A 24,927-nucleotide genomic window follows, 5' to 3' on the forward strand; every position below is an offset into this window, starting at 1 on the left:
TACATATGATAAAGGGGTCAGTTCTCCAAGAAGACATACAATCCTTAATGTGTACATGCCTAACAAGAGTTTCAAAATATTTGAGGAAAAAATGATGGAACTGTAAGAAGAAATAGATGATTCACTATCATAGTTGTACTCTTGAACACCCCTTGTATTAGGGTTCTCTAGAGGGACAGAACTAATAGCATAGATATGTATATATAAAGGGGAGTTTATTAAGGAGTATTAAACTCACAGGATCACAAGGTCCCACAATAGGCCATCTGCAAACTGAGGAGCAAGGAAGCCAGTCCAAGTCCCAAAGTCTGATGTTTCAGGGTAGGAAGCATCCAGCATGAGAGAAAAATGTAGGCTGGGAGGCTAAGCCAGTCTAATCTTTTCACATTCTTCTGCTTGCTTTTATCCTAGCCATAGTGGCAGCTGATTAGATTGTACCCACCCAGATTAAGGGTGGGTCTGCCTCTCCCAGCCCACTGACTCCTTTGGCAACACCCTCACAGACACAACCAGGATCAATACTTTGCATCCTTCAGTCCAATCAAGACACTCAGTATTAGCCATCATACCCTTGTATCAGAAATGGACAAACACACAGGCAGAAAATCAGTTAAGGACATAATCAAATTCAACGGCACCATCAATCAACTTAATACAATTAGCATCTATTGACTACTCTATCCAAACGATAGCAGAGTGCACATTCTTCCCAAGCTCACATGGAACATTCACCATGATAGACAACATGCTGGGCCATGAAACACACCCTGACAAATTTAGAAGAATAGAAAATGTACAATGTCTGCTCTCAGACCACAGTGGAATTAAACTAGAAATCAATAACAGAAAGATACCTGGAAAATCCCAAAATACTTGGAGATTAAACAACACATATCCCACATATGTGTGGGATAAAAAGAAATCTCAAGAGAAACTTTAAAATGTTTTGAATTAACTTTTTTTTTGAAAACGAAAACAATGTAAAATTTGTGGGATGCAGCAAAAATAGTGCTTAGAGGGATATTTGTAGCATTGAATTTGTATATTGGAAAAGAGATCTAAAATCAATAATCTAAGTTTCTGCCTCAGGAAGCTAGAAAAAGAAGAGCAAATTAATTCCAAAGTAAGAAGAAAAAAGTAATAAAAATTACAGTAGAAATCAATGAAATTAAAAACAGGAAGTCAATGAAGAAAACAAAACTGAATGTTGATTCTTTCAATAGATCAATGAAATTGATAAACCTCTAGCCAGGCTGAGGAAAAAAGACAGGACACAAATTACTATTTTTTTTTTTTTTTTTGGAGAGTTTTTTTTTTTTTTTTTTTTATACTTCAAGTTCTAGGGTACATGTGCATAACGTGCAGGTTTGTTACATATGTATACTTATGCCATGTTGGTGTGCTGCACCCATCAACTCGTCAGCACCCATCAATTCATCATTTATATCATGTATAACTCCCCAATGCAATCCCTCCCTCTTCCCCCCTCCCCATGATAGGCCCCAGTGTGTGATGTTCCCCTTCCCCAGTCCCAGTGATCTCATTGTTCAGTTCCACCTATGAGTGAGAACATGCGGTGTTTGGTTTTCTCTTCTTGTGATAGTTTGCTAAGAATGATGGTTTCCAGCTGCATCCATGTCCCTACAAAGGACGCAAACTCATCCTTTTTGATGGCTGCATAGTATTCCATGGTGTATATATGCCACATTTTCTTAATCCAGTCTGTCACAGATGGACATTTGGGTTGATTCCAAGTCTTTGCTACACAAATTACTATTATGAGAAATGAAACAAGAGACATCACTACAGATCCAATGGACATTAATAGGACAATAAAGGAATATTATGAAAACCTCTAGGTTCACAAATTCAATAACCTAGATGAAATAGGTCAATCTCTCATGAAAGATACATTCTGCCAAAACTCACATAAGAAAAACTAAGCCGGCCGGGCGCGGTGGCTCAAGCCTGTAATCCCAGCACTTTGGGAGGCCGAGACAGGTGGATCACGAGGTCAGGAGATCGAGACCATCCTGGCTAACACGGTGAAACCCCGTCTCTACTAAAAAGTACAAAAAACTAGCCGGGCGAGGTGGTGGGCGCCTGTAGTCCCAGCTACTCGGGAGGCTGAGGCAGGAGAATGGCGTAAACCCGGGAGGCGGAGCTTGCAGTGAGCCGAGATTGCGCCACTGCACTCCAGCCTGGGCGACAGAGCGAGACTCCATCTCAAAAAAAAAAAAAAAAAAAAAAAAGAAAAACTAAGCCATTTGAACAGATCCATTTCTATTAAAGAAATTGAATCAATAATTAATAACCATCCCATGTGGGTTCACTAGTGAATTCTACCAAACATATAACAATTCTTGACAATCTCTTCCAAAAGATAGAAGCAGAGTAACTATTTTTAAGTCAATCTATGAAGCCAACATTACCCTAATTCCAAAATTAGACAAAGATATTAAAAGAAAATTATAGATCAGTGAGAACACAGGAACGCAGGGAGGGGAACATCACACATAGGGGCCTGTCAGGGGCTAGGGGAGGGGTAGCATTAGGAGAAATACCTAATGTAGATGACGGGTTGATGGGTGCAGCAAACAACCATGGCACATGTATACCTAGTAACAAACCTGCACATTCTGCACATGTACCCCAGAACTTAAAGTATAATTTTTAAAAAATTATCAAGATTAAAAAAAAAAAAAAGAAAACTGCAGATCAATACATCTCGTGAACATAGAGGCAAAAATCCTTAACAAAACATTAGCAAGTTGGATCCATCAATGCGTAAAAGGAATTATACACTACAGTCAATTGGGATTTATCCCAGGTATGCAAGGCCAGTCCAGCATTTGAAAATCAATTAATGCATCACACCAACACGCTAAAGAAGAAAAATTGCATGATCATATCAATAGATGCAGAAAGAGCATTTGGAAGAATCCAACACTCATTTATGATAAAAACTCTCAGCAAACTAGGAATACAGGGGGATTTCCTCAGCCTGATAAGTCACATCTACAAAAAAACCTGCACCTAACACCATTGTTCGTTTTTTTGTTTTTTGAGACAGAGTTTCACTTTTGTCACTCAGGCTGGAGTGCAATGGTGTGATCTCAGCTCACTGCAACCTCTGCCTTCTGGGTTCAAGTGATTCTCCTGCCTCAGCTTCCTGAGTAGCGGGGATTACAGGCACCCCCCCACCATGCCTGGCTAATTTTTATATTTTTAGTAGAGATGGGGTTTCGCCATGTTGGCCAGGCTGGTCTCAAACTCCTGACTTCAGGTGAAACTCGGCCTCCCAAAGTGCTAGGATTACAGGTGTGATCCACTGTGCCCGGTCAACACCATTATTCTTAATGGTGAAAAACTAGAAGCTTTTCTATTAAGACTGGGAACAAGGCAGTTTCCTCTCACCACTCCTTTTCAGCATCATAATGGAAGACCTAGCTAATGGAATAAGAGAAGAAAATGAAATAAAAACTATACTATAATATTTGTGAAGGAAGAAATATAACTTTTTATTTGCAGATGACATTGATTAGAAAATTTGAAAGAATCAACAAAAAATCTGGAATTAATAAGTGATTATAGAAAAGATTCAGGATACTAGTTTAATATGCAGAAGTCAATACTTTCCTATATACCAACAATGAATAAGTAAAATTTAAAATTTAAAACAATACCATTGACATTAGCACTCCAAGAAATGAAAAAATTAGGTATAAATCTAGCAAAATATTTGTGAAATATATGTGAGGAAAACAACAAAACTCTGATGCAAGAAATCAAAGAACTAGCCAGGTATTGTGGTGTGCTCCTGTAGTCCTAGCTACTTGGGAGGCTGAGGTAGGAGAATTGCTTGAGATCAGGAGCTTGAGACCAGCCTGGGCAAACCAGTGAGCCCCATCTCAAAAAGAAAAAAACAGAAATCAAAGAACTAAAGTAAACTGAGATATCTTTATTTAATATCTATTCCATGTTCATAGATAAGAAGACTCAGTAGTCAAGATGTCAGTTCTTCCAACTTTATTTATCGATTCAACTCAATTCCAATAATAATCTCAGCAAGTTATTTTTTGGATATTAGCAAATTGATTCTGAAGTTTACATGGAGAGGCCAGAATAACCAACAACATTGAAGAACAAAGTTGGAGGACTGACACTACCCAACTTCAAGACTTACTAAAAACACCACAGCAATCAAGACAATATAGATGAGAAATCATCTTACCCTAGTCACAGTGGCTGTTACGAAAAAGACAAAACAACAAAAAACAGATGTTGGTGAGGGTGCAGAGAAAAGGGAACTCTCTACACTGTTGGTGGGAATGTAAATTAGTACAACCTCTATAGAAAACAATATGGAGATTTCTCAAAGAACTAAAAATAGAACGACTATTTGATCCAGGAATCCCACTATTAGGCATCTACCCAAAAGAAAAGAAAGGTATGTGTCAAAAAGATTCCTGCACTTGTATGTTTATCGCAGCACTATTCACAATAGCAAAGATAACAGAATAAATCTAAGTATTCATCAGTGGATGACTGGATAAAGAAAATGTGGTATAAATACACAGTAGAATACTATTCAGTCATAAAAGAATGAAATCATGTCTTTTGCAGCAAAATGGATGGAACTGAAAGTCAATATCTTAAGTGAAACAAGCCAGACACAGAAAGTCAAGTATCAAGTTTCTCACTCATAAATGGGTGCTAAAAAATGTGTGCACATGGGCTTAGTGCAGTGATAGATAATGGAGACTCATAAGAGTGTGATGGGGGGGTGGATGATGAGAAATTAATGAGTACAATGTACGTTATTTGGGTGATGGATACCCTAAAAGCTGTGACTACTATGCAATTTATACATGTTACAGAATTGTACTTGTACTCCATAAGTTTACACACAAGAAAAGTATGGTATTGGCAAAATTTTCCCATTGTTTCTATGTATTTTCTAGATTGATATAAACATGTGTTATGTTTGGAAAGACACAGCATTAAAATTAAATTTTCAAGCCGTAACAACTATATATTTAAAATACTTATAAAATCACAACTTACTCCCTCCCAACGCCCCAAACAGGAACTTCAGTAAACCTTACTCACTATCAGAGTTTTATTTAGCTAAAAATATAGTCTTGCAATATACCTGGGAGTTTAATATGGTAGTTATTTACAATATTAGCATAATAAGGCTATTCAGACAGAAGCTTTCTTTTTTGCTACAAAAAATTCCATGGATTTTATAAGGAGAATAAAAACCAAAACATCATCTGATGCCATTAAATCACATTTTAGGGCTGGGCGCGGTGGCTCACACCTGTGATCCCAGCACTTTGGGAGGCCGAGGTGGATGGATCATGAGGTCAAGAGATTGAGACTGTCCTGGCCAACATGGTGAAACCCCATCTCTACTGAAAATACAAAAATTAGCTGGGCGTGGTGGCACGCACCTGTAGTTCCAGCTACTCGGGAGGCTGAGACAAGAGAATCGCTTGAACCCAGGAGGCAGAGGTTACAGTGAGCCAGGTTGCACCACTGCACTCCAGCCTGGCAACAGAGTGAGACTCCATCTCAAACAAACAAACAAACAAACAAAAAACATCTTAGACTTTTAAAGAGTCCTTATGAGACCTGGCTTGAGAACAAGCATGGACTTTACGCATGAAAATGTCAGTTGAGCCAAAGCTGATATTAGACATTTGTAAAGGTTAGCAGCTTGCCTTAAATAATTGTTTCCATTTTTCCAGATGCTGTTGAGACATATTTCATAAAAAGTATCAATGCATATCAAGCAACACTGGGCTCAGAGGATTTTGGAACACTGAGCACCACCGAAGAATTTTGCAAATGGCTTGTCCAAAATGGAGAAAAACAGGTAAATATGATCAATGCATAAACAGAATTGCTAGTTTGTTTATTAGATCACAAGAGCATTTTTCATCTTACAGTTCAGATACTGGAGATCAGATAGGTCCCAGATAAAACTAGGCAAGAAACACATTGTTTCATTATTTGTTAGCATTAACCAAAGTTTTTTTTTTTTTTTTTTTGCAAATTGGTTTCATTCTTTTGATGAAACTGAGCAACTCTGTCCAACAAGGTTTAGTTTGTACTTGGAAACTGCAAAGTAGGCTCAAAGTATTTTAGAGGGACTCGATATTGATGGCAAAAGAAAATTCGCAGCTACATGTTTGCTTCTAATGGTTCCCTCTCTGACAAAAATTTTTTTTGAGATAAGGTCTCTCTCTGTCACCCAGGCTGTAGTGCAGTGGGGCGATCTCGGCCCACTGCAACCTCTGCCTCTTGAGTTCAAGCAATTTGCCTGCCTCAGCCTTCCGAGTAGCTGGGATTACAGGCGTGCACCACCATGTCCAGCTAATTTTTGTATTTTTAGTAGAGATGGGGTTTCGCCATGTTGACCAGTCTGGTCTTGAACTCCTGACCTCAGGTGATCCACTCGCCTCAGCCTTCCACAGCGCTGGGATTACAGGAGTGAGCCACCATGTCCTGCCAGCATTGCCTTTCTTGTTTGAAATTTTACAGCTATACTTTGTTATGTAATGTTATGGTTCCCTTTCTGTAAAATGTTATTTTTGGTGATCTAAATAAAGCCTGTTTTGTTTGGAGAAAAAAAAATAAAATAAAATTAGGAATAATACACAGGGCTTAGGTGGCTTGGAATATTAGTAAAAAAACATTTTTCTTGTATCTTGATACATGAGATCCTTCAGATGCAGGACACATGTAATCTCTGGCTTTGTATTTAATATTTTAAGTCAAAATTGGCTTCCATCTTTGGATCTAGCTACTAGTTCTTTTCTTTTGCGGTAGTGGTTTTCTCTTGATCTGATAGGTTTTTATTAGCAGCAATTTTGTTTTCACATTTTAAAAAGTTATAGAAAATAATTGCTATTGGTGACCTTTTTACTTAGAAGTCCCATGAGTCTAAGCTATCATTCAAAACCTTTTGACTTGAACTTTATATATTCAGTGCAGCATGAACACAGTGAAGATCTTTGTCTGTCATAAGATCCCACATGACTTTGATCTGACCAAGCCAACTTTATACTTCCTCAGGCGAGTGAGAAATATGGATAGATTTGACATGGTCTTATTGGCCATGTAAAAACCAGTTTAAGAGTAGAGTTATAGGCACATAGTAAGTAAAAATTTATTCCAGGAATGAAAAAAAGTTTTTTATATCTTATCTAGACATTTTTATAAATGGTGACATTTTCTTTATTTCAATTTTAATTGCCATTTGTAAAGACGAAAACCTTATAATGATTTGCAACCTTTTTTTCTGTGGCTATGATATTTTCTGTTGGTTTAGAAGATTTTTTTTTTTTTTGAGATAGAGTCACTCCGTTGCCCAGGCTGGAGTGCAGTGGCACGATCCAGCTCACTGCAACCTCTGCCTCTCAAGTTCAAGCGATTTTTGTGCCTCAGCCTCCCGGAATAGCTGGGATTACAGGTGCCCACCACCACGCCCAGCTAATTTTTGTATTTCTTGTAGAAACGGGGTTTAATCCTGTTGGTCTGACTGGTCTCGAACTCCTACCTCAAGTGAGCCGCCTGCCTTGGCCTTCCAAAATGCTAAGATTACAGGCGTAAGCCACCACACCTGGTCGGTTCAGAAGATTAACGTGAGATCCCAATGCCATGGGTTGATCTAATAATTAATTTTCTTTTCAAAGATGTGAAAATACTTTGCCAGAATTTAATAGCTTATCCCTGTTATAGTCTGGTGCAGTGAATATCATGACCTTGGTTATGATAAACCAACAGTACCACCACCAGTACCAATGCCTGATAATCCTCTGCTTCTAACCAAGTACTTCTAGTACACCAAGCTCCTGGACAAAGCTACCAAAGTACCTGAGTGCCAGGTGGCTCCAAATCTAAACCATAAGCAGGACTATGGACAGGTCAGCTTTACCATTAGGAAGCAAGTGCCATGAGGGCAGGAAGTTTTTTTTGTTTTGTTCACTGCAGTGTCCTCAATGCCTGAAACACTAACTGGCACATAGAAGATGCCGGTCACTTTTGAATGAAACTGCTGAATTTTATGATACATTTCCCATATTTAAAAATAGCTCATTCCCCTGCCTCCAAGCTTCATGTGAGGCTCTAGGCCTGTCCTAGAGGACCATAACAAAAACTCACAAGATTTGGGAATTGTTCCCATGGAATACACAGACACATACACATGCACACACATATATATTTTGGTAAGTAGTTTAATCTGCCATGGATAAAAAATAAAACTCATTTATCTGGAACCACCTTCTTCCAGTAATTCATCAAAATGACAATCATGGCTGGGCATGGAGACTCACACCTGTAATCCCAGCACTTTGGGAGGCCGAGGCAGGAGGATTGCTTGAGCCTAGGGGTTTGAGACCAGCCTGGGCAACAAAGTGAGACCCTCATCTCTAAAAAAATTAAAGAATTAGCTAGGAGCAGTGGTGCATACCTGTGGTCCCAGATACATGGGAGGCTGAGGCAGGAAGATCACTTGAGCCTGGAAGGTTGAGGCTGCAGTGAGCTGTGATCATGCCACTGCACTCCAACTTGGGTGACAGAGACCCTGTCTCAAAAAACAAACAAACAAAACAAAAAACAAAACAGAGAATGAGTTTGTCATCAATGCCATAAAAAGACACTATAAGAATACTACAGGTCCATATCCCTGAGGCATATAGATGCAAAAATTCTCAACAAAACACTAGCAAACCAAATTTAACAGCACGTTAAAAGAGTCATATGCCATCACCAAGTGGGATTTATCCCTGGGATATAAGAATGGTTTGGCATATGAAAATCAATGAGATATACTATCTTAACAGAATGAAGGATAAAAATCAGATGATACCCTGAGATCCAGAAAAAGCACTGGACAAAATTCAATACATTTTCATGATAATAAAAAAAAGAAAAAGAAAAACTGCCAACAAAGAAAGAATAGAAGGAAATTACCTCAAGATAATAAAGGCCATACATGTATGCAAAGCCTACAGCTAATACCATACTTAATGGTGAAAAACTGAAAGCTTTTCCTTTAAGATCAGGAATGAAAGAAGGATGCCCACTTTCACCACTTCTATTCAGCATAGTACTGGAGGTACTAGCCAGAGCAGCTAGGCAGGAAAGCTAAATAAAAAACATCCAAATATGAACAGAAGTAAAATTATTTCTGTTCACAGAATGACATGATGTTATGTAGAAAACCCTAATGATCTCACACACACACACACACACACACACACACAACCTGTTTGAACTAATAAATTCAACTAAATTATAGGAAACAAAGTCAGCATACAAAAATCAGTTTCACGGCCGGGCGCGGTGGCTCAAGCCTGTAATCCCAGCACTTTGGGAGGCAGAGACGGGCGGATCATGAGGTCAGGAGATCGAGACCATCCTGGCTAACACGGTGAAACCCCGTCTCTACTAAAAAATACAAAAAAAAAACTAGCCAGGCGAGGTGGCGGGTGCCTGTAGTCCCAGCTACTCAGGAGGCTGAGGCAGGAGAATTATGTAAACCTGGGAGGCAGAGCTTGCAGTGAGCTGAGATCCGGCCACTGCACTCCAGGCTGGGCAACAGAGCAAGACTCCGTCTCAAAAAAAAAAAAAAAAAAAAAAAAAGTTGCATTTTTATATACTAACATTGAACAATTTGAAAAAGAAAGTAAGAAAACCAATTCCATTTACAATAGCATCAAAAAGAATAAAATACTTAGGAATAAACTTAACCAAGGAGGTGAAAGACTTATACACTGAAAAAAATAAACAGGAAAATAATAAATTATATGCATGCTTTCCTACTCTAAAAAATGCAAAAATATTACAGTAGTAGCCTTCAGATTCCTGATTTATTGGCAGTGTTTTCTGGAAAGCAGCAATTGACATCCCTTTTATGTTTGTTGTTCTGACATGCCACATTAGGGATGCTGATTACATGTTCAACCCAATTCTGAAGAAGCATTCTGTTGCACCTGTCAACATAGATAATTCAGGCAGTGAGTGGGTGATGTGCAGTTCTTGAGAGAGCCAGCAATAATACCTCTTCACCTTCCCTAAAGAAAGCACATTGGGAAGGCAAATGAGTATGAGCACTGTTGTCCTGTGAATGATTTCCAGTGTATACTTAACTTATTTTTGCTGTATAGTAAGTAGTTAACAGTGAGAGCTTTGCTGAAAGACAGCTGGCCTAGACGTTTCAAAAATGTCAATGTTATGAAAGACCAAAAGGGCAGGAGAACTGTAACAGATTAAAGAATCATGAAAACTGAATGCAATGCATGATGATTAGATGCTAGATTTTAAGGAGGTGTAAAGAACATTATTGGAAAAATTGGGAAATTTGAACATGGAGCATATATTAGGAAACGCTGTTGTACTGATGTAAGATTTATTGAACGATAATGTTATTGTAGATATGTAGGAAAGTGTTCTTGTTCTAAGAAGACACATGCTTAAGTATTTAGTGGTTGCCACGTGCGATGGCTCATGCCTGTCTATAATTCCAGTAATTTGGGAGGCCAGGGTTGGAGGATCACTTGAGCCCAGGAGTTCATGACCAACCCGGGAAACACAGTGGGACCCTATCTCTACAATATATAAATAAATAAATAAGCTGAGCAGAGTGATGCGCAACTGTAGTCCCAGCTACTTAAGAGGCTGAGGTGGAGGATCATTTGAGCTTGGGAGGTCGAGGCTGCGTGAGCCGTGATCACACCCCTGCACTTCAGCCTGAGCAACAGAGTGAGGCTCTGTCTCTTAAAAAAAAAAAAAAAAAGCATTTAGGGGTAAAGTATCTTGATTACTACAACTTATTTTCGATAAAAATATGTGTGTGTATGCATGTATAGAGAGAGAGACATTATTTTTTAAGAAGAGAAAACAATAAAGCAAATGTGGCAAAATTGTAGCAATGTGTGAATCTAGGTGAAAATTGTATGGGTATTTTGCTATTCTTTTAGCTTTTCTGAAGGTTTGAAAAATTTGAAATAAAAAATAGGTGAACAAAAAAAGAGTGAGGGCTGTGGAATTCAGACTGCCTAGTGTTGGAATTCTGCCACTGCCAATCACAGGCTGTATGATCTGGGGCAAGATCCTTAGCTGTTACTAGTTTCCATTCCTTCAGCTGTAAAATAACAGTTCCTCTCTTGTAGGGCAGCCATGAAGATTAAATAGTATCATATGAATTAACTATTATTAATTACAAGCTTGGAACTTTAATTCTTAATACAAAGTACTTAGGTGGCACATCACAGCAGACTGATCCTGGTGGGTTATGTCATCATTGGGTACAATGCCTTCTCCATAGAGCTCAGGGAACAGAACCAGCATGCTCCTTCGGAATTGCTAGGCTGATTTTTTTTTTTTTTTTTTTTAAGAACGTTTTATCCCTCAGGAGGCTTACAGACTGCTAAAGGCTTCGTTAAACTCCCAGGTATTCAGCTACAGTGACTATAGCAAAAATGTGGCTGAAACTTTGTATAACATGGGCAGGATCTGCTTTGCCAAAGGAGAGCCCAGAAAGGCAATTCAGCTCCTGACAAAGGTGACTATTGACTGGTTTTGTTACATTTTCCCCTGGGCTTGTAAGCAGGATGTGAGGAGGGATGTATGTACATATGCATGCATGTATATATGTATTTTCCCTTCTCTTCCATTTTATTCCCTCTCTCCTTTTCTTTTTTTAAGTGATGTGTTATCTTTTGAAAATTGTCTGCTTTCTTAGATGTGCTGAGGGAGAATATGACACAGAAACTTTTGTTGAGTCCATGTCTGGACAAGAGTCTTAAAAGAGTAACACCCTAATCTTGGAATCCAAGTATGATAGTGGCAGAATCTCTTGAAAGCACTTCAAGGTTGGGTGGAATTAGTAATACCTTGTTTAACCATCCGTACCCAAGTACTCATTTACTCATTCCCCTTCCAGAGAGCTCATTCCCTTGCAGGGGGGTGTGGCAAAAGGTGTTCAACCAGTCAGTATACTGACAGAATGAATCTAAAGGCTTAGTAAAATAGGTGGCAATGTCTCTAAATAAAGCCTAAGTTTTTTCAAAGTCAGAGGAAAAGTTGGTAAAGATCAAGTAATACTCAAGTGAGCAGAGGGTGGAGTCAGAAGCAGTCTACATCAGGTTTGCAGGGATTTTCATCTCATTTCAGGGTAACCTAATATGATCAGAAAATAGTAAATAACAGAAGAAAGGGGAACTCATTTTGAAGATTCAGGGAAAGGGAAAGCCTCCTGAAAGTAAGTTATAGGAGTCAGAATAGCTTTTCCAGGGAAGCATGAACACACGGATGGCATCTGGGTAATAGGGGTAGAAGCCTGAAAGGAGAGAAAACTTTGAAATGAAAGGATGATAATCTGAGGATAAGAAATGAGATGAAATGAAAAATGATGACTGAAATGAGAAGGGGTTCCAGGGAAACAAGTCTAATAAAATTCAAATCCACATTGAAAATAACAAAGATGCTTAACATGGAGTGATACTGGAGTATTGTTTCTCAAATCTAGAATTGCAGCACAGTCAGTAAGAAACAAAACAAAACAAGCAAAAACAAATTCCTGACTCTCACCCCAGACCACCTGAATTAGAAGTTTTACGAGTAGTGTACAGAATCTGTTTTTTTAATAGTTCTAGAGGCAGTTTTAATATCCTGACAATTTTAAGAATCAAGATTGATATAACAAACTTGAAAAGCTCTCTTAGAATGCAGAGTGAAAGAACAGAGGGATCTCATAAGAAAGTAGTTGGTATGCAGGACAAAGTAGAGATTCAGCCAAAGAATTGTATGTATTTCTGAAGAAATTATGATTGGAATAGAAGCAGTAATCAGAGGTATCATTGAAGACAAATGTTCTGAAATAAAAAAAGACCATAGCATATACATTGTAAGGATTTACCATGTTCCACACAAAATCAGTGTAAGGAGAGCCTCATTTAGATTTTTACCTGGCAATGAATTTTTGATGGCATATGCAATTGATGGAATGCTTGTGTACCTTCAAAATTCATATGTTGAAACCTAATATTCGCTGTGGTTGTATCTGGAGATAGGACCTTTAGAAGATGACTAGGACTCAGGAGTAGAGTCTTCATGAATGGGATTAGTGCCCTTTGAAAAGAGACCTCAAAGAGCTTCCTTGCCCCTTCCACCATGTGAGTTTACAGCAAGAAGATGGCTGTCAATGAATCAGGAAGTGGGCCCTCACCAGACACAAAATGGACTAAGACAGCATGACTACATCCTCCATTTGTAATAGGGATTTAACTTGGAAATTTAGGATGCCATAAGCCTAGGTAGAGGCTACATCTTTGTTATCAGCTTAGGAAACAAATGAAATGTAGTGTAGGTGTTTGAAATGTAAACTTGTGACAAGATCTCAGTTCTGCTGGTCCTTTCTTGAGTTTGGTTTGCAATTAAGGTGCTTACTATCTGATTCTCTTTAACCTGTTGTTTCTCACCTCACCTAGTGTCTGATGATTCAAATCCTTGTATATGGAGGTGAACACAGTAAAAGCAGGGAGACAAAGAGCCTCCTTACTCTGTTGCAGAGGTGAGTTCTGGCCCTGGCCATCAGCCATGTCATCAATGTGTATATATGCATGGCATGGCCTCTCCCAATTCAACCAGGTAGGGGTGGTTCACCTCTTTCATTCTTGCTAGTAAGGCAAAATCCTACTGTGTATGAATTTGGCCAAATCCTATACTTGGGAAAATTAGTTGATTTCTTACAGTCTCATAGAACCCAGTGTTATAGGGTCTGCTGCAATAATACTTAGTATTTATAATATCCCTTTCAATGCTGAGCATTATAGACAAGCCCTGCAAGACAAGGTTGTAGCTGATCACAGTATGATAGGTATCATATGGATTCAGAGAAAGTAAATGAGTACCTTAAAATAATTTTTCTTGCTGAACATACAAAGTCAAGGTCCCTAAACATAAGGCAAGTTTTTAGGATACAGTCTCCAAAGTTAATAATGACAGAGCCTCTTCAGATTCTTTTTATAGATGTTTAGAATTTAAGTCAAAGAGAGTTTTGTATAGACTTGCCTCAGTCTTTAACCTTGACATTATCAATGACGCATATCATTGACATTTGTTCATCTCAGAATAGTACTGACCTCGAACTGTTCTAAGAGGGAAGAGAACAAAAACTTTTTGAGTTTATACCAAATTCATAAAACTGAAATAGGTCCTATTTATAAAGTATTTAATTTAATCTTCACAAATACCCAGTATGATAGCTCTCATTTAACAGAAGGGAGCTTGATGTTTTATAATAGAATTTGCCTAAATTCACTCAGTCTTGGAGATTTGGACTCAAATAAGTGTGACTCTAAGGCCATGTGCTTTTCCCTGAGAGCCCCCTAACAGAGGTGCATTGCTGCTGAGAGTTAGAACCCCGAATGTGTTCACCAGTGGTGGCTGATAATCGGTCCCCTTCTCACCAGGTTCACCAGGCTAGACAGGTGGAGAAGGTCATGCCATGGAGAATACATTGAGTCCTCCTCTCCACACCCACTTCAATCAGAGCCATACCCGAGGTGGCCCCCACAGGAGGCTATCTCCTGTTTTATCATTACCCGGAGGAGAATGTTCTCCAGCCTCTGTCAGTAACTCCTGTTAGGAGGATATAGAGGATCAGCCACAGGGCAAAATGGGGAACTTTGCTCCCTGCTTGTTGGTGTATATGAAAGCATGTTTTCTTAATCAATAACCATAAAGATATTAATAACTATAATGTAGAAGTTTTTCCATTTCCTTGGCACTGTATTATATATTTATATATACTTTTTCTGATTCATAAACCACACTATTAGGTGGGTTTTTTGTTGTCTTTTTTTGAGATGGAGTCTTGCTCTGTCGCCAGGCTGGAGTGCAGTGGTGTGATCTTGGCTCACTGCAACCTCCACCTCCCGAGTTTAAGTGATTCTCCTGCGAGGGGCTGGGACTACAAGTGCACACCACCATGCCCAGCTAATTTTAGTATTTTTAGTAGAGACGGGGTTTCACCATGTTGGCCAGGATGGTCTCGATCTCTTGATCCGCCCGCCTCAGCCTCCCTAGGTGGGTGTTTTTATCTTCCATGTTCAGGTGATGAAACCGAAGCTCAGAAAGTTTTCCCAGCACTTTGGGAGACTGAGGCTGGTGGATCGCTTGAGCTCAGGAGTTCAAGACCAGCCTGGGCAATATAGTGAAGCCCTATCTCTACAAAAAATATAAAAATTAGCCAGGTGTGGTGGCATGTGTCTGTGATCCCAGCTACTTGGGAGGCTGAGGTGGAAGGATAACTTGAGGTCAGGAGGTCAAGGCTGCAGTGAGCCATGGTTGCACCACTGCACTCTAGCCTAGGTGACAGACTGAGACCCTGTCTCAAAAAAAAAAAAAAGAAAGAAAAAAAGAAAGGTTGGGTGCTTTGTTCATAGGATGCTGGTAAATGTAAGATTTGAATCTGGGTTGATCAGATTTCAAAAATGCCCTTTCACTAATATAATACAGATTCTGACTTTGATGAATTTGAGTATACATGTGAGGATACCTGTTCAGCAGGCAAGGCTTCAGAACCCATTTTACATATGGGAAAACTGAAAACTGATTTACTGAAGTTAACTTATCCAGGGAGAGGCAAAGGTAGAATTTTAATCTGGGTCTCTCTAATGCCAGGATCTGGACTCTATAGGAAGTGTAGCTTACAATCTGAAGACAGACTGCCTGGAGTTTTTTTTTTTAAAGATGGGGTCTTTCTATGTTGCCCAGGCTGGTCCAAACTTCTGTGCCCACACAGTCTTCCTGCTTCTGCCTCCCAAGTAGCTGGGATTACAGGCATCTGCCACTGCACCCAGGATTGCCTGGATTTAAAACTCAGGCTCCATCACTCAGCTCTCTGACCTAGGTGAAGTGACTTAACCTCCCTCAGCCTCTATTTATTTATCAGTAAAATATTAGTACTTTCCTCAAAAAGTATGTTTTCTGAAAGTTAATGAAATCATAAATAATAAAGACTTAGATCAGGGCCTGGAAGGTCTTAGCAGGTCTTAAATGCCCAATGAATGTTGAGATCTTAATAACAAATAGTAATAATAACAATTATTGTCTATCTGAAGTGCAAGGGATAATAGGTCAGAATGTTAAAATGAGAGGCTTCTTTGTATCACTCTATTATTGTTTTATATTAAGAGTAACAGGTACAGCGTATACGTTACTGGAGTCAGACCTGTGATCTTAACCTGGCTTTTCCGCTCACAAAGTATGTAACCTTGGGCAAATGACTTAACCTCCTCGAACCTTGTTTTCCATTGCTAACATCCAGATCATAATAAACCACATAGAATTGTTGTGAGTTTTAAATAAAATCATGTCTATAACATGCATAGTACAGTGCCTGGCAGAGTATGCACTCAATAAATGTTCATAAAACACCCTTCCTTCCCCTTCTTCACAGAAGACTGCCTTTTTCTTTCAGGGCAATAGTTCAGAATATTTGAAATCAGGGATAATTGTTAGCCACTATTACCATAGGTTAGTTTTGAGATTTTGAATCTTTGAACATATCTAAAGTAGATTTTGTGCTTTGAAAGTAATAATAATGAAACTAAAAGAACAAAATGTAAAATTTCAAAGAAAAAATGCATGCTGTTTCCCCAAAACTGAAGAGAAGTTCTACTCAGCTTGTATTTAAAAAGAGACACTTCAGAATATCTGGAATCTCATTCTTCAGTAGCCTGAGATTGCTTTGCCTTCCAGTATTTACTGTGTCTTTTAGGTGATCTGAAATGATTCATAGAAGGAGGAAAAATTAGGAGACCTAATTCAGACCCTAGGTGGTGTGAGTTTCTTTAGGTACTTGGAAATTACTTTTCTTTCTGTAAGTTACAATGAAACCAAACCTACCAAGAAAGTCCATATAAGGGGAAAAGAAGAGTCTTTTGAAGGACTCTGCTGTAGCAGAAGGTTTTTCTTTCCCTAAAACAAGCCCATATCTCATTCCTCAAGAACTGCTGAGCAAAGCCATGGGGGAAACTGCCAAAGCCAGATGTCAAAACCCAGTGCAAGGATTGCTCTCTTTGCAGACTTCGGCATCTCACTGGAGTAATCAATCCCAGATGTCCTGGAACTCTGCTAGTTTTCCGATATACTCTCCTGCTTCTTACCTCACCTCTTCCGGAAACTCATTGACTACACTCACTGGACTTTCATTGCTAGGAGCCCGAATTCTTGGCTTCTGAAGCCTCTGCAAAAAAGCTAAAGTAGAAATGGCCCCTTGAAATCAGAGTTAATTTCAAGGTGAAATGATAGTTGCAAGGGCCTCAAATAAAATTTTGGTGTACAGAAAAGGCATAGAAAATCTCGGATTTGGAAATAAACTTTCAGGTTGTTTAGTCTAACTTTTACCTAAATCACAAATGTACTTCAGTTGTAATCATTTACATATCTAGCTCATTTAAGCATTAGAAATACTAATACGTTTAAGATATAGTACCTTATATGAAAGTTAGTCTGTATTAAGTCTTTAATAGAAATGTAAAGGAAAAGGGCAAGTGATAAATCATGAGGCTAGAAATGTGAGTGGAAACTCTGCATAGGTTGGGGGCTGGGTTGCAGGGTCTTCGAAGAAAAGTAGACACAAGCAAGTAGACAAGAAGCCAGAGGAGAGTATTCCAAGTTACATGAACAGAAGCATAGTGGTGTAGATACCCAATATCACGGAAGAAAAGCAAGTGACCTCGAGTGGTTGTAGTTTAAGGTACTTGAGGAGGGATGTGCTGGACATGAGCTTGGAAAGACAGACTGGGGCAAGATTATGGAATTTTTATGTGCTGTGCTAAGGCCTTTAGGATTTATTTAGTAGACAGAAAGCAACCATCAAAGAGTTTTGGGCAGGATATGACATGACCAATTATTGGCTTTAAAACATTAACTCTGGCAGCAATGAGAAGGATAGATGGTACCTAGGGAGAAGTGGGGAGAGCAGTTAGGAGGTAGATCCGATAGTCCAAGGGAGAGATGTTTAGACCCTTAATTATCTAAAGCCGTAGTAGGAAGAATGTGTAGAGGATAGATCGAGAAGCTATATTGGTCTGTATTGACAGACCATAGGACCAGTCAGATGTGAGGTTTAATAGAGGCAGGAATCAAAGGTAGTGTTGACGTTTCTAGCTTGGGCAACTGGGTGAATGGCAATGCTATTAAATAGTATTGGCAAGAGGAATAATCTTGGAGGATGTCTAGGGTGCCTGAGGGAAGATGGTTTCCACTTTGGATATGTTTGCAGTACCCACAATACATCCACTTGGCAACAGCTGTTAAGTTGTTGAAATGATTCTGAAGCTAATGGAATGCGTAATATAACCCATGGAATACATACATGTGAAACAAGAAGGCTTAGGAAAGAACTTTGGAGAATGCTTCCACTTATTTCAGAGAGAATATGGTGATTTGGTAGCAGAACAGCTGGGGCTCAAATTTGAGCTTTCCCACTTATAGTGAGACTTCCTAAGGCTTACTTTCTTCATCTGTGAAAATGCACATAAATAGAGCACTTCACTTTAAGTGCTTTACTTATTGTATGGCACATAGTAAGCTTCTGTGAAATGTTAATGATTGTAATTATCATTATTGTATTATTTAGGGGTCATACAGAAAGAGTAACTGAAAAGGAGTCTCTAAAAAAGTCCTTAAGAATTAGGAGAGTCAGAAAAAAATAGAGGACAAAGTTTCAATGAAAGAGAGGCCATTGTCATTGTTACGAAAGACATGAGGAGACACTTCAAAGAGGAAGAAATGCGTATGACCAATAAACACACACACACAAAGATTTCCAATCTCAGGCAGGATTCAAAACATAAAATACCATTTTTAACCTATCGTTTTAGTGGTAATGACAAATACAGGTAGTAAAACCCAGCTCTGTCAAAGGTATGGGGAGCTCAGCCCTCTCAATACTCTATTTATATGGGACTGTATCTTGATTGCACCTTTTTGGTGGATATGTTGGGAAAAGTTAATAGAATGTTTAAATGCATGGAACTTTTGACTCTGAAAGACCACTTCTAAGATCTGTCTTTTGAAATCCTTGCACAAAATATGTATTTATAAATATATGTGTATATAAATATACACATATACATACATAAATGTCTTTCTTTTAGATTTGTGGGAAAAACTCAAATGTCTACCAGTAGAAATACTAGTACATGTTTATTGCCGTATAATATGGTCATTCAAAGGCATGATGTAGAGCTTTAAGTGTCATGGAAGAATATTCCCATATATATTGTTAGGGCTTAAAATATGAAAAGTACACATTAATGAGCAATATATGTATCATAACTCATATGTAAATATGTAGTTAGTGAAAATAACAGTACTTATCTCTAGGACACAGGATTATGGAGGACTTCCAAATTCTATGTTATGTATTTCTGTGTCATTTTACTTTTATTTTTATAATAAATGTTATTTGTGATGATAAAAAAGATATATTTTAAGAGTATGGTATATGTGTCAAATATTAAGAGAGTGCCATGTAGTGGTAAGGAATGGACTAGTGCCAGATGGCCTGGGTTATAATCCCAGCTCTGTCTTTTTTTTTTTTTTTTTTTTTGAGACAGAGTCTTGCTCTGTCGCCCAGGCTGGAGTGCAGTGGCACGATCTTGGCTCACTGCAAGCTCCACCTCCCGGGTTCACGCCATCCTCCTGCCTCAGTCTCCCAAGTAGCTAGGACAGCTACATACCGAAAAGTTATTTTGATATACCTTTTGATGGGTATAAAGCTGTAGAAGCCAACAGAAGGAGCAGGGAGAACCATCCTTTTCTTCTCATAAGAGGGGAGCTAAGGAAGGTGCCTCAGTGCCTATTAACCTATTAGTGACATACAGTCCTCTTGGTCTTGTGAACAAAATGGAACAGCCTCTTCTGGGCTGAGGGGCTAGAGAAGGGAAATAGGGTGGAAATAGGGATTCGGGAGGTGATTGTCTCCAGAGAGAAGTGAGCAAAGAAAAAGAAAGGAGGTGATATGCTTCAGTACATTTTGTATCAGCCAGACCCAGTCTTGGGCAAGACCTTAGTGATGAAATGTATGTTCCATAAGCTGGGTTGTTTCCAGGCTGCTGCATTCATCTTCTTTTCCTATTATTTATTAGTAAACATTCCAACACTCCACCTACAAATTTAAGGAGAAAATATCTGGCCAAACCTTGGTATGAGTGAGGGAGGAGCACAATCTGCTCCAGCAGAGCCAGGCAGTCAAACAAGGGGCAGCAGCTTTTCCAAATCAGGATTCTGGTACTAGCTGGAGGCATTGGGGCAGGTAGAGAAGTGAACTCAGAAGCCTTTAGTTCGCTGCTTGAGGGTCTCTTTTATGGGGAACAAGGGCTGCTAAGCCACAGTGAGCCAGCTCAGTGTACCTTGTCTTTAGCAGAGCAGTGGGGAGCTCTGCAGTCTCCAGGTACTCTGCCATGCCCACAGAAATGGTCTGACAGGTGGGGACAGCATGGAATAGGGCAGGCAGAGCAAATACATTTCATCTCATGGGCCCATTCTGTTACTGGCTTCCTGGAGTGATGCTTCAGGTTCCAGAGCAAAAGGCTGGGTTTGGTGGAGCTTGATTTATTAGTGTCTTCCACCTTGGGCTATGGGTGGGGGAATAGCGGACTCCTACCACATATTTGCTGTTCAGATATAGAGAAAAGAGCACTGTACTCTGAGTCAAGGCACCTCGTGTGTGAATCCCAAAAACCATGAGACCTTAAGTCACTTAAACATTGAGTCTCAGTTTCTTCATCTTCATTCATTCCTTTAACAAACATTTGTTGAGCACCTACTAAGTGCCAGGTGCAGTTAGAGCTGCAGGTGGTAATAAAGATAAATAAAACATGGTCATTAATCTTAAGGGGACAACATTCTAGTGTAAGAGAAAACATGAAGAAATAATGAAAACATGAAGTTTAAGTTCTGGAATAGCATTCTCAGTGCAATGAATGGAGAGACAATCTATGAGAATTGGAAAAGACTTCATAGAGAGGGTGACATTTGAGCCATTTCTTAAAGGAGAAATAGCAGTTCATCCAGATGGAGAACAGAAGCCATTCCTGGAAGAAGGAACTCTACATACAAAGGCACAGAAGCATGACAAAGGGCAGTGTATGGAGGAATGGTAAGTACTTCACAGCTGTTGTACAGGGCAGCATGTCCTGAAAGGGGCTGCAAGAAATGCTGATTCCAAGGGATGTGCATCAGTTCTCTGGGGGAGGGAGAAAGGCTCTGTGGCAGAAAGACAAAAATCAGTTAAGAAAAAAAAAAAACAGGTTTAAACAAAGTGACACAGGTTACTTTTCTGAAGGGCTTCTCGGGACTTTTAATATACAAAACCTTTAGGCTGGACGCGGTGGCTCAAGCCTGTAATGCCAGCACTTTGGGAGGCCGAGATGGGCAGATCACGAGGTCAGGAGATCCAGACCATCCTGGCTAACACGGTGAAACCTCGTCTCTACTAAAAATACAAACAAACTAGCTGGGCGAGGTGGCAGGCGCCTGTAGTCCCAGCTACTCGGGAGGCTGAGGCAGGAGAATGACGTAAATTCGGGAGGCGGAGCTTGCAGTGAGCTGAGATCCGGCCACTGCACTCCAGCCCCGGCGACAGAGTGAGACTCCGCCTCAAAAAAAAAAAAAAAAAAAACCTTTAGCTGGGTTCTGTAGCTCATGCCTGTAATCCTAGCACTTTCGGAGGCTGAGGCAGATGTATTGTCTGAGCTCAGGAGTTCAAGACCAGCCTGGGAAACACACTGAAACCCCCAATTAGCCAGGCGTGGCAGCCTGCGCCTGTAGTCCCAGTTACTCAGGAGGCTGAGGCAGGAGAATCGCTTGAACCTGGGAGGCAGAGCTTGCAGTGTGCCAAGATCATGCTGCTGCTCTCCAGCCTGGGTGATAGAGCAAGACTCTGTATCCTAATAAAAAATAAAAAAAATTTTTTTAAATTATATATATATATATATATACACACACACACACATACATACATAAAACCTTCCCTATTGGCATGTTGGGAACAAATCATGTTTTTACAATTTTTATTTTTTTATTTTTATATTTATATATTTTATTTTTATATTTTCAATTTGTAGAGACGAGGTCTCACTATGTTGCTGAGGCTAGCCTCAAATTCCTAGGCTCAAGCGATCCTCCCGCCTCAGCCTCTCAAAGTGTTGGGATAACAGGCATGAGCACACCATACCTGGCTGCAAATCAGTTTTTTAGAAAACATTGTATTTTACATACCTGAAGTCTTTTTGAAATGATCAGTGATTTAAATTTTGGCAAATAAAACCTTACACTGTCTTTAGAATCGAAGTAGAGAAACTAAGATTTGGTTTTGTTGAAAGCAAAGGGTGTAGTGTATGCTCGCCCTGAGGGTATACATTGAATACTTTTGCAGTTTGGTAAGGAATTTTGGTCCCATTTTAGGACATAAAGTCTTTATGAACTATGACTATCTCATCAGCTATTTAATCTGATCATAGAAATATGACTTCGGTGCATCCCTATGAATTAATCTTTTTGATTCATGGTGGTTAAGAGCTGTAGTTCTGGAGACAGGCAAGCCTGAGTTCAAAACCCAGGACTACCACTTTCTAGCTATGGGTAATCCTATAAAATGGGGATGAAGTATAGTACCTATCTCAGTGTTGCTGTGAGAATAAATGAGATAATGCATTATATGTGAAGTGCTTAGCAGAGTGTCTGGCCCCATAACAATCATGTATTAAGTAACAGCTATTTTTATTTTTACTGAAAGCTGGTCTTTGTCTTTATTCCCTTCTACTGACACCATTGTTGCATGAAGGAAACGGAGTTAGGGGCTGAATATTTTGAAAAGCTACTACCAAGCTTATGTGGAAAACATTTTGCTGGTTAACATCTTGAGAAAGATATAGACTTATCAGGTTCTGGAAACACAGATAGTATCATAGACAAGCAGGCTGACAGTCACCTAAACTCAAAGATAATGTATACACTATGGAAATCAGTTAGCCTTTCAGGTTTCAGGCAAGGGGAATCCTGCCACCTTGTGGTGTGAGAGAAGTAGGCCCGAGGTCAATTCCCACTTACTATCCCTACCAGAGATGCAGCCCTCTTACAGTTCCTTGCCCACCTCTGAATTTATGAGACCCCTGGGCAACTGACTTAATCTGTGCCTATTTCTTCAGCTAGTTTGGAATCTCATTATCTCCTGGTTTACTGCAAAGGAAGTTAAAGTGTCAGATCGCTTTCTATATTTTATACAGTCCAGTAATAGAGAATGAACCAGTCTTTAGTACGACTTGCATAAAAACCCCAAGTTCATAAAATTTTGTATCTCATATACTACAGAACAAATATTCTTTTCAGGTAAAAAAAAAAAAAGGGCTATGAAAACCACACTTTTTTCAGGCTTGAAGTAGAAATAGGAGGTGACTAAAGAACACTTAATAGTAACTGTGTTTCTGGAGCAGTCTTTTGGATCATAATACATCAGAGTCCTGCTCAGCTCCTTCAGTAATGGGAAATCAGAGGACAGACATCTCAACGGCTAGAAACAAACAACAGAGATCTTTCACAGGCCTCGGGCTCTACGTCTCTGTGTTCGTGAGAAGAAACCACTTGAAAATCATGAACTATATAAAAGGCCCTAAATTAGATAAGTTTTCCACCTGGGATTTAAATAATCCAGGTAGCTCAACTATCCTTGGTTTGCCGAGAGCTCCCTGCTCTTTAGGAAGAAAACTCGAGACTCTATTCAGATTTGAGAGGCCTATTAGAAGAGACAGCATTTTGAGAGTATAGTCATGTGGTAGAAAATGGTGACACAGTTGCCTCAGGCTAAGTTCAGCCTTTAGCTGAAGTAAGGCAATGAGACCTGCTGCTGGGGGAGGCAGGGCCAGTTATGGAGGAAGAGAAGGCAAGAACCAAGAAAAATGCTCATGTGGTTTTCTCCTTTCTTTTAGGTCTTCTGTTATCAAACTGAAAACCTTTATACACGACAGCCAACAATAAAGACAACCTTGTTGATGATAAAAATTCTCGATCACAAAATGTTTCTCAACATTGATAGCATTGGCAGATCTAAAACAGAACGGTTTTTTATTAAGGACTCTGGAAAAAAAGGTCCACTTAGCAGCAACATTCCAGGTGAAATACCCAAGAGCCATTAGAAACTAGGATCCTGGCCAGGCACGGTGGCTCACGCCTGTAATCCCAGCACTTTGGAAGGCCGAGGCAGGCGGATCACGAGGTCAGAAGATCAAGACCATCCTGGTCAACATGGTGAAAACCTGTCCCTACTAAAAATACAAAAAAAATTAGCTGGGCTTGGTAGCACATGCCTGTAAACCTAGCTACTCGGGAAGCTGAGAAGGGGAATCACTTGAACCGGGGAGTTGGAGATTGCAGTGAGCCAGGATCGCACCACTGCACTCCAGCCTGGTAATAGAGAGAGACTCCATCTCAAAAAAAAAAAAAAAAAACACAAAACAACTAGGATCCTGATCTATGACTTGGGGGAAAGAAATCTTTTAGACACATGCTTTAAGTTATAGTTTCTTGTGTCACTGGGACTCCATTACCTTCCATTTCCCTTTTCTAACTCTAACTTTATTCCTTTCAGTTCTGATTTTTAAAAAAAAATCTGCAATACCTAAGTAATTTATTGGTGAACACTTTCATATACTACACTTGACCACTTAACAATGCACGGGTTAGGGCTGCCAATGCCTCGTGCAGTCAAAAATCTTTGTATAACTTTGGATTCCCCCAAACCTTAACTGCTAATAACCTAGTGTTAACTGGGAGCCTTACTGATAAGATAAACAGTCAACTAATGCATACTTTGTATGTTATATGTATATTATA

At 39.4% G+C, this 24,927-nt stretch overlaps 1 protein-coding gene across 4 annotated transcripts in view; it reads left to right on the forward strand.

Annotated features, from left to right (window-relative positions):
• The window catches only part of TTC23L (tetratricopeptide repeat domain 23 like), a 61,484-nt gene extending 37,146 nt beyond the window's left edge, over nt 1–24,338 (forward strand). Inside the window, exons 9-12 of one of the 4 annotated variants that reach the window (XM_033179325.1) lie at nt 5,757–5,884; nt 13,509–13,591; nt 21,091–21,196; nt 24,024–24,338. In XM_033179325.1, coding sequence (XP_033035216.1) covers nt 5,757–5,884; nt 13,509–13,591; nt 21,091–21,172 — 293 coding nt within the window. In that variant the 3' untranslated portion in view covers nt 21,173–21,196; nt 24,024–24,338. Of the gene's footprint in view, nt 1–5,756; nt 5,885–11,414; nt 11,617–13,508; nt 13,592–21,090; nt 21,197–24,023 lie in introns of those variants that run through there. The other 3 variants (XR_004429792.1, XR_004429791.1, XM_033179327.1) reach the window with 3 other exon arrangements.
• The last annotated feature ends 589 nt before the right edge of the window (nt 24,339–24,927 follow it).

This window comes from Trachypithecus francoisi, unplaced genomic scaffold, assembly GCF_009764315.1.
Source record: "Trachypithecus francoisi isolate TF-2019V2 unplaced genomic scaffold, Tfra_2.0 Lachesis_group2, whole genome shotgun sequence".
Classification (NCBI taxonomy): Eukaryota; Metazoa; Chordata; class Mammalia; order Primates; family Cercopithecidae; genus Trachypithecus; species Trachypithecus francoisi.